The sequence below is a fragment of the Athene cunicularia genome (genome assembly GCF_003259725.1).
Source record: "Athene cunicularia isolate RWA chromosome 8 unlocalized genomic scaffold, athCun1 chr8_part1, whole genome shotgun sequence".
NCBI lineage: Eukaryota > Metazoa > Chordata > Aves > Strigiformes > Strigidae > Athene > Athene cunicularia.
The window spans coordinates 14983527-15001885 of NW_020799109.1; the positions used below are offsets into that span (position 1 = coordinate 14983527).

The 18359-nt window shown below is 35.7% G+C and overlaps 1 protein-coding gene across 32 annotated transcripts in view; it reads left to right on the forward strand.

Annotated features, from left to right (window-relative positions):
- The window catches only part of ADGRL2 (adhesion G protein-coupled receptor L2), a 393248-nt gene that overhangs the window by 371586 nt on the left and 3303 nt on the right, over positions 1-18359 (forward strand). For 9 of the 32 annotated variants that reach the window (XM_026853642.1, XM_026853643.1, XM_026853622.1 and 6 more), the window contains 7 exons: positions 6916-7007; positions 7864-7908; positions 8196-8222; positions 8889-9057; positions 12682-12810; positions 13232-13328; positions 16104-16232. In XM_026853642.1, coding sequence (XP_026709443.1) covers positions 6916-7007; positions 7864-7908; positions 8196-8222; positions 8889-9057; positions 12682-12810; positions 13232-13328; positions 16104-16232 — 688 coding nt within the window. Of the gene's footprint in view, positions 1-6915; positions 7008-7863; positions 7909-8195; positions 8223-8888; positions 9058-12681; positions 12811-13231; positions 13329-16103; positions 16233-16453; positions 16536-17037; positions 17090-18359 lie in introns of all 32 variants that reach the window. The other 23 variants (XM_026853645.1, XM_026853627.1, XM_026853628.1 and 20 more) reach the window with 13 other exon arrangements.

The following is an 18359-nucleotide window of genomic DNA, read 5'->3' on the forward strand; positions in this document are numbered from 1 at the left end:
AGCAGAGTTGTGAAATGTTAACAGAAGCTCAGTTCCCTTGAATTTCTAAATTCAGGAATTGTATTTTGTCATTATTATTTTTCAGCCTGAAGCACATGCATCAGGCATAATTTTGAAATTTCTGACTTCTGTAGATCTATACACCACATGTACTATTTCAACACTTTTTGTAGCTTACAGCTTACATTACTTCTCCATGTGAACATAAACTGACACTTTGATTATGGAACTTTCTATAAAAAATGTACCTGGACAATCTTTTATAGATACTTTATTCCTTCCTGGTATCTTCAATATTGAAATAAGCTTATGTATATTTAGGTTGTTTTTACTCTCTGTTTATATTAAAAAAATATTTCAACCCTTGAGCAATCTTTTAAGAAAAGATGGTTGTGCAGTGTTGGAGTTGAGTTTACTGGCATATCTTCAAAGAAATAGGCACAGATGACAAAACTCACGTGTGTATGAGTTAAATTAGAAAAAATAGAGTGTTTGGAAGATATAAGTATAGGCCGTAATAGTTGTACAGAATTTATTCTAAATACATTGAAATTAAATTAAGTCTCATGATGATAGGAATTATTTTTAAATTAAACCTACAATTACAATTGAAAGATATACTTACTATTTTCATTATTTCATTTCATATTATAGGCAATACTTTTCAACACAAAGTTGTTTCTTGCAGTTGTAATCACTACTAGAAAATTGCTCCAAGTTTGATGCCACAGTAGTTCAGTTACCTCAAGTCTGATTGTCTGGTGATAATTTTGCTTTTCATGTCTAGCTTTTTATTTTATTGTTACTGGGAGTATTTTGCTAAGTCACCTCTATTTTTCTCCCTTGCTTTAAAATAACATTTCACATGGGAAGCTTTGGGCATTGCTGATGGCTTTTTCACTTTCTCATAACCAGGTCAGAGTGAGAATAGAGGTGAAGGACATTTAATCATATTGACCATGTACAGACATAGTTCACTATTATTTACTGGCCATGACATTATTATCCTCCAGCAAATCATTTAGGCTGAGACGCAAAAGGCCTTTGGGAGCAGTATTCCCAACTTCAAAAATATGAAACAGCAGGTAGCAATCACAGCACAGTTCCTGGGAGTAATTCTTCTCTAGCAATTGCTTTGCCCTCTAATCGTCCCAACTGAGAAAGCAAGAAAGACTAGAGGAAGAAGTGTGAGAAGTGTAATGGCTGAAAAATAATATGTCATGTGCAGTGTAACCGAAAAGCCATATTTGTACTGTGGCTTACTTAGTGTCAGAAGCATGTGAGAGTTTCACCTTGGTAAGCTTTTCAGCATGTTAATCAAATCACTTTTATGATGCTCAGTTTAATAGTACTGTCAATGCACATAAACTCTCTTTTGACAATATTGCTTACTGCTTTAATTTACAGTTTTTTCTCTGAGTTTCTAAGCATTTGCACTTGCACCTGTATACAGATTTGCACAAAATGAGGGAGGGAAGTATGAAGTTCCTTAGTACATATTCTAAGAACCTTTTCAACTTCACTGTTTCCATAGCCTGTCATGCCTTTGGGCACCAGCGTTATTATATCTATGAGAAAAGAGCATGTAAGTAATGAGCGGTGGGAAACCATTAGTATGCCTGAAATGGTTTAATGAAAGCTTGGATCATGATACGTCAGGAGCTGTTCTTATCATTTGGACAGCTCCATCTGCATCTTTAATAATTAATTCAGTTCAGTAAGAGTTCAGTGTGCACACTCATTTAGAAGCCATCTTCAGAGAGCACCTCTCTTGCTGCCAGTCCCAGAGAGAAATAGGCTTCTGCATGGCTAAGAGCAAAGATCTGGAGATACAAAAGCAGTTTTAGAGCTGCATTTGCCAGGTAACAAAAGCTCCGGGGAGTTGAAAAAGGGTCAGAACATGTGCAGTTCAGCTAGGTTACTTCAGAGTGGTGTTTCTGTTCTTCTGTCTTATCATATCCATGTCAGCACTGCAGGCTGTGTGGAATGAATTTTAAGCTGCTAAGCTCAGGCAGACGTGATTCAATTGAGCAGGTTCATGGCTATAAAACAAACAGTGCACTCTTGTAATCTGTGGTCAGAAAAGCCTGAGTATTTTGACTTCTATGTAGATCCATATTCATTCATATCCAAAGAATGGATGATGTTGGTGTGACATTAATTCAGCCAAAACTACTGGAGTTTTCTCCTTGCAAGTGGAGCCAATGTATTAGGCAACCAAAGGTTGTTTAAGCATTAACATAGGAAGCATAAGTGTAATGTTTAAGCATTGACATGTTTCATTAACATAGGAAAGATAGTTTCTTTTTTCAGTCAGGTCGAAGCATTACTTCACCAAAGTCACAGATGTATACATACATGCACACAAGTTCTAGCTCCGCGTATGTAAATGGACTGTATTTGTAAGCTTATGTATATAAATAATACATGTATAACATTCTACAGTAGGCACTTGGTAAATGGTATTTATCTATTGCTCACAGGGGGAAATTTATAATAATTATTGCAAAATCTGGCTTTATTTGGCTACTCATTTATTGTACCTCCAACTAATGCCAATCCGTTAAGTCTCCTGCAGGTTATTACATATACTTTTTTAAGAGGTTAATTTGACTTGAATACACTCCTTCTCTCAAAATCACATGGGTTTCAGGTGCCAGAAAGACAAAATTTCTATTTATACCATTTTTGATGTCCATTACCTTTTGATTTCCAAACCAGAAATGGCCCTCTTTGTGTTCACTATGAAAGAAGCATGATCTTCCAGGGTGCTGCAGTGGATTATTACCATAAAAATTCTTCACATTTTATATTTTATTATAGTTTATTTTTATTTTTTAATATATATCTAATTTTCTTTCTTTTGCTCCCTTCTATCCAGTTACACTTCACATATTAAGACATAAGTAGGAATTGTTATTTTAAAAGGTGCTCTAATTTTTTTTAAGGTGCTCCAATTTTTTTTTTTTTTTTTTTTAAATTTTACATGCACATCTAAAATCAGAGTATAAGCTTGTTCTCTATGTAATCCGGTATCCTGTCTCTTATAGTGGATAACATGTTTTAGAAATTACAGCAGAAACCTGATATAAACATTAATGAAATTCTATCAATCCAGGTTTTCACTTATTGTTTTCGACTTTTCAGAGATCTCACGTCATAGCTCCTCCTACTGGAGCTTTGTCACTCTTGGTATCAGCAGAATCTTCAAACCTGAACCTGATGCCTGACCAGACTTTTAAATTCTTATTTTTAGCTTTTGAAAGAGTGTGGGTCTGATTTTTGGACGTGCAGCATGAAAGAGATTTTGCTGATTTTATCAAGGGTATTTATTTTACGATTGTTTGAGATGTATACACTGTGGCTGTGTGTGTGTTTACATGAGGAGAGGGGTACATTCAGGTGCAGATTTTGGTTCATCTGAGATAGATGCAACCCAGTGGTCAGGATGAGGCCTAGCCAGTCATTAGCCCTTTATGTTAAATGAAGTGATGAGAAAGTCATCACTGTCATTGGCCCATTTTTTGTCTTACAAGTTTGCTTTCAAAAGCCCATCTTGCCAGTCACGTGGGCCTTTGTGTGGCCCCAGAGTACTGCATGTTTGTGGTGAACATTCTTCTTGAAGAAAGTTCCTACTCAGACCATCTGTCAAACTTCGAAAACATCTACAGATTCATTTGCTTAGATCAGTAACAGTTCAGTCCTCACACAGTCATGAAACAATTCGGGCTGGAAGGAACTTCAGAAGATCTGTGGCCCAACCTTCTGCTCAAAGCAGGCTCAGCTCTGAGCTCAGACATGGTTTCTCAGGGCTGAAAAAGCTTTTCTCATACAAAGTTGATAAAAATAAATGTAAAAGCTCTGTGTGTTTCCTTCTCCTCCCATATATTTCTCACCAAGAAAAGTAATTCAGCCATTCCTTCTAAAAGCAATTATTCTCCAACAAGTTCCCTTCCCTCACTGCTTAGTGTCGTGTCTAATAAAATGGCAGGATGCCCAAAAGTCTTTAACTCATGAGTTCCTCCAAAACAATCAATTTCTAGATGAAAAGCAATAAGGGAGCCAAAAGTGAATCTATAGAAAGGTTTGGTTACCGTATTTGTAAGCGGGCAAAATAGGCTTTTGATAATGATACAGTGTGTGACAGAGATGCCAGCATGTTTGAACAAGTGGCAAACCATTGTCTTTTGACTGCTGAAACTGAAAACTATGCAATATTTCACAGCGATGGAGAAACAAGTATCATATGTTCTGTTGTCATAGTTACTTTGTCTTCAAAGTACAATATTTTGCTTTTTTGCTTTTTTTCTTGGAAAGACATTTTCAGCTACTGTGATACAGTGTTACTGTTTCTGTGGGCTGCCTCTGGGAGTCTGTACCTAAATTAGAATTAAAATGTCTATTAAGAAACTGCTATGTATAGTTATTCCCTAGTCCAGCAAGGACATATACAGACAGAGCTGAGCATCTGCATAAAACCTGCTTAATACGCTGGAGCTTGGCTTAGGCTCTAGGGTAGGGCTGTGTCTGTTTGCATGTCACCAAAGGAACCTCGGTATGTAAATACAAGCTTTTGTTTTTCATCTGTTAAACCAGCACTTCAGTTGTACAAAGAATCAGAGGATAAAAACCTTTCATTTCATAAGGTAGTCATTTATGGGCTAAGCCATATCTATGAGTTTTTGATCCAAGAACGATGTTGCTAGTACAGTACAGGATACTCCAGGGTAGCTACTTAGGCAAGGATTAGCTTCCAGCTGTTCTGTAAATACTATTCTGAACTGGATTGTGCACTCCCGGTTTCATAGGTTGCAGCCAAAGTTGATTTACATGTTAGGATTGGCATGGGGCATCTCTTAGCTCTTAATCTGTTCATTTTAATAAAAAGTACATTGATCTTTTTAAGCATGATGGAGGAGTGTATGTTATATCATCTACCAAAATGTGCAAGAAACTTACTCAAATATAGAAGAAGAAAGTCTGCCTGCAAAGGCATAGAACTAAGGTCAGGTCACACTAAGAGCCCCCATCCTCTGTCTGGTGCAAAGGCTAGGGAAAGAACCAACTTTGTTTTCTCACCCATGGAACTTACACAGTATAGTGGAAACCTAGATAAGAGGAACAAAATGATCACAATGATATAATGAAGTGTTTCTCAACTGGTTAGTCATTACCTATGAGAATCATAAAAGGTAATCAGCAGGGTCATGAGATACTAACACCTCGATTACATTTTGCAGCAATGGAAATCATGCTTAACCTACACCATGTACATACCTCCACTTAAAGGTCAAGTATTTCCTGTCAATTCTTGAAACACAGACAGAAATAAATTATAAAAGCTTATTTTTGTTATTTGTATCACATGGAATTTTTGCATTAATCCCAAGATAAAATTGTAAAAATGTTTTATTTTGAATTGGGACTGATGAGGTCAAAAGCTGCCAAACACTTCTGGTGTTGAGAACTGCATTATAGTTCATCCTGTCCATCCTGATTTTGAGACAGCAGCAGCAGTGGTAACTTGATTGCCCTTAGCAGTAGGAATTATTTCTATAATACATGTCTTTATTAACAGACTCTGATCAGAACCTTCAAAATACTTACCTTTTCAAGGTTGTTAAAACCTGCTCCTGATTAGGATTTGAGTGACATTTCTGAACATTGTTGCACAGCTGTAGGAACACATCTGCTATGAAATGGTATCCCCAATGTTACAAAAATTGTGAGGATTTTGATGCTGCATTAAACCAAAGGCTCTCCAAAGTGAGGGATTGGTCTTGATCATTCTCCATCAGTAACGAGTTGCAGATATATAACAGAAGATTGTAAGAATGGGCTTATAATCTACCTGTAAGGGTGTCCAAGCATATTCTCCTATTTTCTCTTAGCTATTGGCTCAGCCATTTCTTGTGGACCACTCCAGTAGTAGATAAGGGTATATGTCTTCTCCCTGAAAGAACATAGCTCATATGTTTTTAAACATTTTATTTGAATTGTCCACATGATATAGGACATCATGTACTAATTACTCATATTAAACGTATACCACTTTTCATCCCATATTCTTCAGGCATCCTCCTATTTGGCTTACTTATTCTCTTAACATGCTTTGAAATCAACAGGAAAAAGGCACCTAGTATCTTTGATACCTGTGATTCTGTTTCACAGTGGGAAAACTATAAAAAATTACCTTCAGTATCTTCCTCAGTGTTATTTATATAAATGACACAAGAATAAGACCCCATAGTCCTTTCCTTCAAGTGTCATACAGACTCGCTTCAACAGAATCCAGACTACGAAGGGAAAGAGGGCAGTAGGAAGGTATACCACCAGCATATGTCCATGGCACTGTTAAATTTGATGCATTTGCTACATCTTTGTGTTTCTTTTTCTTTTTCTTTAGTTACATTTAAGCTGTTTTCAAGACCCCAGTGGGATTTGTGAGAATAAAAAAAAAAAAGAAAGGGAGAAACCAGCAAAGGCAAAAAACATTCCAAATGCAGAATGGGGTGATAAAAAGACAACTAGTATAGTAGAGCGGTAACCATAGTCCTTGGAGAAGGTCGGTGAGGTGGGGAACAGGACTAGAAGTGACAGACAAAGGTGAACAGGGACTGAGCACAACATGCTGGAAGACAGAGACTGACAATGACAGGCACCAGACGTGAGCTAAATATGGCGGTTTATGAAGATGTGGTGAATTTGGAAAACTTAAGTGAAACAAGGACTTCTAACATATTTTTTTCCCCTCATATGTATTTGCAATCACCTTTTAAAGACTGTCTGATCTAGTTACCTAGTTTCACTTCATATTTGAAAATAAACTATGAGTTTTTTGTTTAGTCTGTAACATCATCATTATTCAACCTATTACTTGAAGTAGTTTAATTTCATTCTTGCCTGTTTTGACAGCTGAATCTTATCTTCCTGGTGATCACATTGTGCAAAATGGTGAAGCACTCAAACACTTTGAAACCAGACTCTAGCAGGTTGGAAAACATTAAGTAAGTGCTTTGTGTTCAAGTATGAGAACTATGATTATTTTCTGATTGCTAAACTGATTGAAAGCTACTCTCCATTAGGAGCACATGCCATTGTCTCCCAGCAACTGCAGATGTCAATTAGAAGCAAACAGAGCCAATCCTGCTTTCGTCACATTGTTGCTGTAATGTCACAAACGCCGGTCAAAATTAGATAATTTCAGCCTGGAACTAGTGCCAAGAAACTGTTTCACGGAAATGCCACAGCACTGTAGTAATTTCATTTGCATTTAAAATGCAATTCAAAAATGATGTTCCTGTTTGCATGGCTGATATGATTATATTAAGTTTGTTTTGTTAAATGACTTTTTGATTTAGGGATTCTGAGCTGTTTCTACTCGTAATCCTGTTCTCCCGAGAGAATTGACTCTATTATTATTGTTAACTTGAAGATTATCTGCTGTTTTCATGCTAATTTAACAAATGTTTACTTTATCATGGTGCTATACTGTAGTATCCCTTTTGCAGAGTAATATAAGCATTACACAATTAACAAGGCTTTGGAAGCTCTTGCTTCTTTTGATAGTCTTTTACTGTATTCTGTATAGCTTTATGTTACACTGAAGGGGTTTTTTTATCAGCACTAAAGGGATGGTGCAGTTTTCTAGCACTGAGGGTTGGATGTGAAAGGGTCTTACAGATTTGCTTTGAATGTTGAAAATTACAAAGGGACATTTTCAGTAAGGCTAACATATGAACTAGATGTTCTAGATAGGTCAGTATCAGCTTCATTGCATGTTGCATGATGAGAGAGAGAGCTAATCTTTAGCATCTCTCTCTTTTCTTCCTTTTCCTCTTTCTGTCTTCTCATCCACACCAGTAATTACCGTGTTTGTGATGGCTACTATAATACGGACTTACCTGGGTAAGATAGAACCCTACATTAACAAATTTCTAGCATGATTTTTAACTTTACAAACTCGGTCAATATTGTGGATTTCCCTTAATTTTAATTAACTAGTTTTGAGATACCTGATTTGCTAAAGAATTTTTAACTATTATATGCCTTTATAATTTTAAATTGCTTGCCTCTGCATTTTGAATTTCCTAATTTTGACTAATTTTTATAGACAATTAAAATGCTCTTATTAATTTCTGTTTCAATTCTGTCTAATAATTTTGTTTCTCTTTTCTGCTTATAATGCTTTCTAGCTATGAAGATAATAAGCCATTTATCAAGTAAGATCATTAGTTAGATGTGGAATTCACTGACTAAATTCCCTTTCCCTTTCATTCTGTGCCGTTCTCTACAATTCCTTTTCCTTAACCTGTTCATGATGGAATCTTTTTTAGACTATTCAGTAGAGAAATATCCATATTTTTGTCACATTTCAGCAGGGTTTCGTCATGCGGAAGTTAGACCATCTAGCTTCAGTTTAGCTGCGTTTATCGGAGCATTAAAGATTTGGGCTCTAGCCTTTTAATCTGCTGTTTAACCTTTGTGCATTTGTGTTACATTATTTGGTGTCGTATGGCAGAACCACTGTTTAAAATCTATGGTGTGATTAGTGGCTAAGCCAAATTTATCAATTTCTTTTCTAAAAGCAGATAAAACAATGGAGTAGCTGGGGCTTGCACTATATTTCTGCATTTCAAAATAGTTTTGACATCCTATGCAGTTCTTGAGAAAGAAAAAGGTTATATCTACTTTTGCTGTTTTCAGTGGAGACTAAGAGTACTAAATGGAACTGTTCTTTCTTTAATAGATAAAAGGTTAAACCCAAGGAATTTTTACATTTGAATTTGAACCTAGTAAGAGTCAACAGCAGAAACTGAAATGTTAATATGGATTTGGCGACATGCATTCTCATAAGTAATGTTACTAAAATTAATTTTATTTTACAGATCCTGGGTCCTGGGTGCATTTGCTCTCCTGTGTCTTCTTGGCCTAACATGGTCATTTGGCCTGCTGTTTATCAATGAGGGGACTGTTGTGATGACATATCTCTTCACAGTATTTAATGCTTTCCAAGGAATGTTTATTTTCATCTTTCATTGTGCCCTTCAAAAGAAAGTAAGTTACTGAAAATACAGATGCGTGTTCCCCAACTCTTTAAAATTATCACATTTATTACTTAAAAGATAGCAGTGGCAAGAACTAGAGTATTTCGAAGTCATCTGAGGAGGGCACTAGGATTCAAAAGCTGTTCTTGCTTGTGTGCTTGTGGGAGTCACGTAACTGCTCTGTGGCCTGGGCGGGTTTAAAATGGATGTAGCATTTCCAACCTCAGCTTGAAAAGTTTTGAGGCTTTGGGAAGAAGATTACTATAGAAAATGTACTGTTTAACATTGGTAATGGTATATATTAGTCTGGACTTACAGCCAGACTAATATATAAGTGTATGAAACAAATCCTGCCTCTGCTGCAGCACTACAAACAGGATCATTTACAATATCAGCCCATCTAAGCCTGGAAACTCTCTCAGATCAAGGCAGAGGACCTCTCCTGAGATCCCATTAAGCTGCCACATAAAGCTATGGGTGATAAGCAGGGATTGTACTATAGTGCTTGTTCGTTACAAAATTAAGTGAGATGTAAAAATTAATTTTATTATGAACTTCGACACACCATAGAAAAAAGTAGTCATTAACACTAGACAACTGCTAACAGGGAGAGTTTTCCAAAGATGCCAGCATGACTACATTTTTTCAAGCAATTCAACAGCTTCATGCTCTTAACTGGAAAAGCTAGAATCCCCTGGCAAGATCCTTCCCTCGTGAGTAGGATGTGCTAAATTATTTTGGCTTCCCTTTACCCGATGGGAGCAGAGAGGTCCAGGAGGAGCAGATCTGCAGGGGAAAAGTTAGCAGGGGAGAGAGAAGCAAGCAGGAGAGAAGAAAATCAAGGGCACAGCTGGGTGGGATTCTCTGGGTTCCCTGCACCCCCTGTCTTCCTCAGAGTGAGGATAGAGACTGCTTCCAAGGATGCCTTAGAGGTGCTTTAGTGCACAAAAGAAAAAAGCTCGTAGCGTGTGTTAGAAGACATGGCAAATAAAAGTAGCGAGAGTTGAGAGGAAGGGTAAAAGTCAAAAAATTCCACCCAAAAACCTCAAAATGCAATGCACCCTACATTTGGAAATACCCAATTTGCAATATTTAGATTCTAAATATTTGTACCAGTTTCAGGCTGGAGACCTAATAATTATTAACTCCTGTTATAATTAGCTCACCAGAGGCATAATTAACCGATATTTATAAAATGGTTTGAGACCATTGGATAAAGCGTCGCTGTGTAAGTACAAAAACCGCATTCTTACGTGTTCTCAGCTGTAACAGCTATAACAGTGTAAGCGTCTCTAAATTTGGTGTAGACGATGGCATTCAGCCATGTTTTAGGAAAAGATCTGGTAGACAGAAAGAATTTTATCCAGATGAACACAGCACTCCTCTCATATTGAGAGAACAAAAGCACACTTAGAGAGGAGATTAAGCCTAAGAAAAGAAGAGAGGGAAGAAAATGCAAACATTATCAAAATGCAAATAATTTCTAGATTAGGGTTTCATATAATGTTGCCCTTTCTACCACTTGTATTGGACTTGAAAATCAAAAACAGATTCCTTTTTTATTTCTTTTTACAGCTGTGCATTGTTTTTATATTAAGTGGAGTCAGCAAAAAGCAATATTAAAATATCAGTCAAGTGTGAAAAAGCATAACCTAGAGCAATAAGATTTATACCTGAAAGAATGTTAAAGCTGCCATTTAAGATTTTTAAGTTTCGATGCCTTTGACTGGATATCATCCTCTCCTCTGTCTGCATAGCTAATGTAGTCTTTTTATTCTGTTATTACTAGTTGGTCACTAAATTGAACAGAGAAATAGAATTGTGAAAGTGAAAACTATTATGTTTCCAGTTCTGACAAGATGATAGTGCTGTTGCTTCCATCAGTTTCCAACAAGCTATAATTTAGAAATAATGACAGTGGAATGCGCAGTGCTGACAGATAATGTACATTCACTGCAATATAGGCATTAGGCAAAACCAGCCCTGGAGGGTGGTATTTGGGTAAAAATACAGTTTTGATTGCTATTGTCTCTGCTATGTAGCGGTTTGGAGCATTTAATATCCATTAGTGTTCAGGAATGTATTTTCTTAGGTGTTATACCATCTAGTGATGATATATATAGACTTATGTTTTTCAGACTGCAGAGTTAAAGATTATCATTCTATGGCTGTGCATTTCTGTTTTCATTTTTTTATGTGTCTTTTATGCTGATATAAATAGGGGTTCCCTTAAAATATGTACCATATACTTTTATGAAAAGATGAGTTATTGTCCCTAGCTTGAAGTTAAGGCACTAACTACTCAAATTTTCTTCAACCCTTGTGGTTTATAGAAACACCACAGTATGTATTCCATAAGTAAAATTCTTAGAATATTGAAAACAGCACATGGCCTATGTAAATCCACACTACTAACTTTTTAACTCCTCTCCCCTTTTTACACAAACATAACTTTCTTTCCTATATATTCATAGGTCAAACAGAATTTCCAATTAGCTGAAATCCTACTTTTCCCAGAAACTTAGAAGTCTCACTGAAGTAGAAGAGACACGTAGATTCCCAAGTATCTAGTGGAAGATTCACAAATTCTATCATTTCACTGATGCTGTCATGCTGCCGAGATGTCTATACACACTATTCTATTATGTGAAAAAAGTAGTCAGTGTAGCAGTCACCAAATAGGAGAGAATTAACTGCTCTGTAAATTAAACCTGATTACTTTCATGACAAGTGTTAACACACATAAATTACAAAACTAAAGTTTCTAGTACATCACTGGAAACAGAAGGTGAATAAACACAGGCCAAATACTGGAATCATTAATTGGTTTTGTTGCTCTGTCAGACAAAAGTCTCATATACATAGGTATATTCAGATTTCTGGGTTCAACAAAGACGGTAATGAGGATTTTATTTTTGGTCCTAAAAGTGAAAGATGCTTCATTTCCCAGCCTTTAGAGTATGAAATTTGACTCTAGAACACAGATGGTGCCTTTACCAGCATAGCTAGTGCTCTGCCTGTCATGGGGCAATGGCATTTGTGAGCTTTGTGCAATCCCTAAGCAGGGTGACCATATGAACTGGCAGCTGTTTGAGTTACACAGAGTAACTTTATATGAAAATGCCTTTATAGTCATTGCAGGTTTTGCACAGTTTCTTGGAAGGGATAGCATAATGGGCAGTACCGAGTAGCCCAAAGGCTGGTTACCTCAGCCCTTCTTGCATGCTGTGGTGGGAGACATGCCTTCTATGGTTTTCTGCACCAAAGCTCATATAAAAAGGACTATTTTCAGCCAGAAATCAGTTCAGGTAAATTTAACTATATCAGCCTACAGTATGAAGATGAAGTAAAAATAATCCCATACATAACTCAGTAATGAGTATTCTGGCACATCTAAATGAAGTGCATGTATACTTTGGAAATAATTTGTTCAAAAGTCCTGGATAGCTGAGAACACTGCAGCTAAGTAGGGAAAACTACTTGATTTTGATTAATGACCACCAATTCAACAGACAGGAACTATCTATTTGCTTGAAAATTGTGTGAGTAGTTTCAGTGCAAGGTTCATGTGGTTTTGCCAGTGGAGATAGTTAACACGCTTTTTTGTGCTAAATATTTTTTTTTTTCCCTGTAGGTACGTAAGGAATACGGCAAATGCTTCCGACATTCCTACTGCTGTGGTGGACTACCAACTGAGAGTCCCCACAGTTCAGTGAAGGCATCAACGACAAGAACTAGTGCTCGCTATTCCTCTGGCACTCAGGTAACAAAGATTTTGACAGCATCTTTTAATTAACCTTATTTATAAAAAGCCTACTGAGATATATTCCAATCAGAAGCACTAATTGTCTTCTCATTATTATCATTTAGATGGCAAATATATACCTTGGCATAGTAGATTTGATTTCTTCTTCTTTGATTTCCTTTTACTTCAGTCTAATGCAAACACCTTATTTTTCTTGTTAATTAGGGGCTGGTTTATAGGAAGGTTTATACCATCATGTTTCATCTAAATGAAATTTAATAAATTAGAGTTTTAATAACAAAAGAAGGAGTTTCACTACATGCTAGAAGAATGGCTTACTTTAGGCCAAAATAAACACAAATATTCTATATAATAGCATGTTAGGAAAAAATCTTTTTGTAACTTAATGTGCTTCTATTTCACTGCTTTATGTTAACAGAGTCGTATAAGGAGGATGTGGAATGACACTGTGAGAAAACAATCTGAATCATCTTTTATCTCAGGTGACATCAACAGCACTTCAACACTTAATCAAGGTCAGTCACTGGGAACATTTCAGTTTCAGAAGCCTTAAATTTTATACAGATTTTCTACCATTTAACGCAGAGAATTGAAAAGAGTGTTTTGGAAAAAAAAAAAATCTGGAACTAAAAGCAGAGTTTTAAAGTCATCCACCAGCACATTTTAAAACCATGTTCCCTCAACTGGGCCCCTGCTATAGAAGTTGAATTCCTCCATTCGTGGGAATGTATTTAAATAAGTTTCATCAATAATTTAACTTAAAAGCAAGATCATAATTTTAAATCGTTCCTAACCTTTATAGGTTAAATCTGAAACAGAAATATGAGTGCAGTAACATTTTAATGCATATTTGACTATGATTTTTAGGTTCAGAAATTTTCCCAGTGAAATCTAATTGATATCATTTCTATGCAAAAGGTGTCTGTAAAGCATTTATCTTTTCTGTTTCAAAGAGCATCATATCTGTCACATGGGATAGAATCCAGATTTTCAAGCACAGAGAAACCAAACCTCCAAATTTTTCAGCTCAAATAGACTTTGAAATCTGTAACCTCGTTCTCATGTCCAGTTAGAAGACAAGAATGTCCCTTCCTTTCGCTCCTTCCCCTTGTGTTTTTTTATGGCAGTTTGATCTATCAGTAGAGGGAAGAGTACTCTGTGCAAACTGAGTTCAAAGCCTGTTCTTCCACCCATGTTCCTAGGAGAAGAACACATAGCCTAATCTCATTGTGAACAGTTTCTTAGCTCAGAAAGTTTCAAACAGAAAATTCGCCATTGTCAGGGCTGCTGTAAAGCCCTCATCAACCATAGCTAGCAAATTTTCCTCCATTGTTTTTTTTCAAGGTTTGATAGCAGGGACATGTACCTGACTCACATTCATTTTAGAAGTAAAAAATGTGGTATTTGCAAAAGAAAATACTTCAGAAAGCATGATTCTGGTTTTGCTATTTGGCGTATAAAAAGTGGGTAAGACCTGTGTGTCTCACTGCTCCCCCACCTGTATCTTTTATATTCCTCTGGCAAAATGAAAATAAGTAACTTCCCCGAAGTAGAAAATACATATTTTTCATGCCCAAGAAAGAAGTACATTCCCTTCTAGTGTCTTAATAAAAATCCTGTAAATACACTAGAGATAAAAGTCTGGGATTTCTCCCGACTTTGACGTCTCTGACTCCTGAGGTTTGCTCTAACCATGCTGCACCCTCAGTTAATTCAGACTTGAACAAAGGTCTTGGAAGCATCTCCCTGTTTTGGAACTCCAGTCTCAAGTCACTGGAGATGTTCTGCCATGATAGAAAAATTGAGACAATCTTTATTCAATTATAATATCTCCAGTATCTCAGTGATACATATGTGTAAGGGTAGTTTAGTACTTAGTGGCGTGTCGTTCTTCCTTTAAAATAAAAATCACGCTTTTAAAGGTGGCAAAAAATTTAATTAAAAAAAAAAAATCTCTTTATAAATTACAGGTAATAATTCTAACCAAGATTAAACATAGTACACAAAACCAAAAGAAAAACTCAATAAAAATACGTCTCAATTAGTGTTTCTAGTAATAAGTACATTACAACTGAAAAAAGCTATGATGGAACCTTTTCAGTTGTTCACTGATACAAACTTTCAAATAAGAGTAGCATAATCGGGCAATAATTTTCTGAATCTTAGGATTTTCTGCTCATTTCTTCTACCAAGTATCTATGGTGGTACAAAAGCATTAATATTTGGAATATATACTAACTTTTCATTGCCAGATATAAATATCCATACTATAGAAATATAGCTGGCTCTTTAGTTGTCCTTGGATCTGTAATACACTGGTCCTGATATACTACTGTGCAATGAAATAGCAAAGAAAGTGGAATTTTACCTTAATGATAGGCTTAAAGTAAGTTTAAAATCACAGCATTTTGTGGGTGGGGGGTTGTCATTATTCCAACCCTGTTTTCTTTTAGTAGCTAGAAATCAGATATTAATTGATTTTTTTAATAATTTCTCAAAATATGCTGATATTTTTTTGTCTAATTATTCTGAGAGTTGTTTAAATGGTGTTGCATTAGCATATAAAATGGGTTTAAAAAGATCTGTTCGTGTAGTATTTTGTTTCATCTTACACTGTTTGTAAACTGATTGTTTAAAGAAAATCTGTCATTCGAGGAATTCTTTTTCAAAATCTGGCAGATAAATTTGCAGCATGAATGTCCCGGGAGAAAATGTGAATGCTCTGATTTCTTAGAGCAAATATTTTGCTTTCCCCTCAGCATGCATACTTTTGCATATACTAAGATATGCTTCTTTCAGTTTGTCATCCACTGTCTGTTTGGAAACAGCAATTCCTTTCCACTATCTGTGTGTTTTTAATAAAGTGAATAACAGCTCTGATCCTGTCATAAGAGATTTTTCAATACCTTTCAATTCAAGAAATTCAGTTCTCAATTCAGGGCAGAAGTGTTCTATAAGATCATTTTTAAAGTTATAATAGCTTTATGTTCTACCTTGATCTCAACACATTTAATGGCTATTCTTGTGTAACAGTGATTTTGTATACATTAGTAAATGTCACTCTCACCAGATGTTTACTTTGGGGATTTGGACAGCACCTGTGAATTACTGGAATCTAACTATTTTCCTGCTCCCATTTCAAATACATAGCTCAAATACATACAGAAATTTTCAGCTGAATTACATTTGACAAGTCCTACATGATTCATGATGAATAAAAAATATTCTTTATTGAAACTGTCAGCCTAAAATTAAAGAACTGACATTTTTTTCTGTTTCTTTTGCTTTAGGAATGACTGGCAATTACCTACTAACAAACCCTCTTCTTCGACCACACGGCACTAACAACCCCTATAACACTTTGCTCGCTGAAACAGTTGTATGTAATGCCCCTTCAGCTCCTGTGTTTAACTCACCAGGTGTGCTTATACTTCCTGAATAAAACTGTTGTTCTTGGCTCGCTCCAAATCCCTTCTTTTCTCTAGATAGAAACTCAAGTTGCAATACCCTAGCCATACATTCTGAATTTCTGTTTGAGAAATACAGTAATGCCAATGTCAGCTTGTAAAACTGCACTATATTATAGTAATGCCTTTGCCATAACAGTATTTACCAATAATTATCCATGTTTTTAACACAGGTGGCATAAATCTTAATATACTATTACAGGACTGACACCACATGGTCCGAGAGCCCATCTTCAAGATATATATCACTTAGAGGTATCATGTCTATGCAATATAAGGTTGACTCTAAAGCTTGTTGAGAAAAACCTGCTTACAGAATGGATTAGATACTAAAGCAGCGCAAGGCATCTTGACACCTTTGGATACCCCCAGTGTAGAAAATTGTATCCAGCGTCAAACAGATCCAAACTATAGTATAGTGCAGCTTTATGGTAGATCATTTTTCTGTAGGAAAATCTTGAGAATTAACAGTTAGAACAGTTTAGTTCTGTAGGAATCAAGGGTGTCATCACTTACCTAACATTTTGTTATGTTATCTAGTTGCTTTTTTTAACTGCAGTGCAATTCATCAGTTAATATCTAGCGGTTACTGTTTGATGAGTCATGAGATCACTTTAGTATAACTGAAATGAAAAATCTTTGATAAAGAGCTCATAAAACCTTGTTTCCAGTTTTTATTTCAAGATTCCTTTTTAACTGAACTGTAGTTTCTATTTTCATTCTCTTGTTTTCTTACTTTCCTTATGCTTTCCTCTAGCAACCTACAGAGAGACAAGTATGGGAGTAAAACTTAACTTTGCCTATCAAATGTAAATTTTTTCAGCATGATTTTTAATGGGCACAATTAAAACATAACTAGCGGTCATGAAGTAGACTCAGCGGGCAAGTGGTTCACAATTTGCAAATGAAATGTTTCCACATTCAAAAAGTACTTGCATACTGCTTTTTGGGAAACAACATGAGGTCTGTAGCAAACCCTATTGGTAACAGAAGTTATGCAATGCTGAAATAATTTGCTGTTTAAAACCAAAGCAGTGTCAAGCAGAAATGCTTAACAATTTACTTGTATTTTTACATTCCCACAGTAATCTTGCTACAGGCTAAGGAAAGATTTCAAATGAATTACCTGATCATGGGCAACAAAATTTGCCTCATCAAGCCAATTTGAATATATTCTAGCATGCTTAACTCTGCAGTATATCATAGAAAACTCATTTTGGATTATCAGATATATTTTGGTATCTGTTTAGCAGAAGAAAAAAAGAATTAAAATTATAGAATTAAATCACTTTCATGAGGGAAATGAATGCCAGCATGTGGTCCATGTGTTGTCTACTTTTATAAATGCCATATGTTCTGCACAGCTAAATCCATTGCAAGAAAAATCTTGGAACATATATGAAATTGCAAAACTATAAAGTGGTTTAATCAAAGCTTAAAGAGACCTTTCAAACAACCCTCATCACTGTTTAAATCAGTACACATGGAGAGGAGTTAACAATAACACAAATACAAAATGATTTGCAAATTACTCAGAATTTATTTGGAAATTATTACTCTATTTTTTAAAGTTCAAGACAATCTTTTCATGAGAAAACACAATTACTTTTTAATTGAAAACAATATTTCCAGAGAAGATTGAATTTTCTAGGATAAGCTGCAGCTTTAATTATGGGGAAAAAAAAAAAAAAAAAAAAAAGGCAAAACCAACAACACAAAATGAGAAAATGTATAATCTTTTCCAAAACAACTTTTTTCTTATACTCCTCCAAGCCTTGCATATAATGCAGCAGCCTCACAGTGGTCAGTTTCATTTCAGTAAAGTCACTCCATTCTTTCTTTACTTCAGACAACTCTGTAGATAAAGTGATTTTCTAGGAATGCTCTATCCATCTGACTTTTCCATGGTTCAGACTGTTTAATTTCTTTCAAAGTTGTTTTTTTTCTTTTTCCTTTGCTTGGGAAGCACTGTGCTGTCATAGTTTACATGTCTTTGTGTCTATAGGAAAACCTTTTCTTTATCGTGTTACCAAAAAAAAGCCAAACCCAAAAGCATAAAGACCTTAATCATCATGAGAC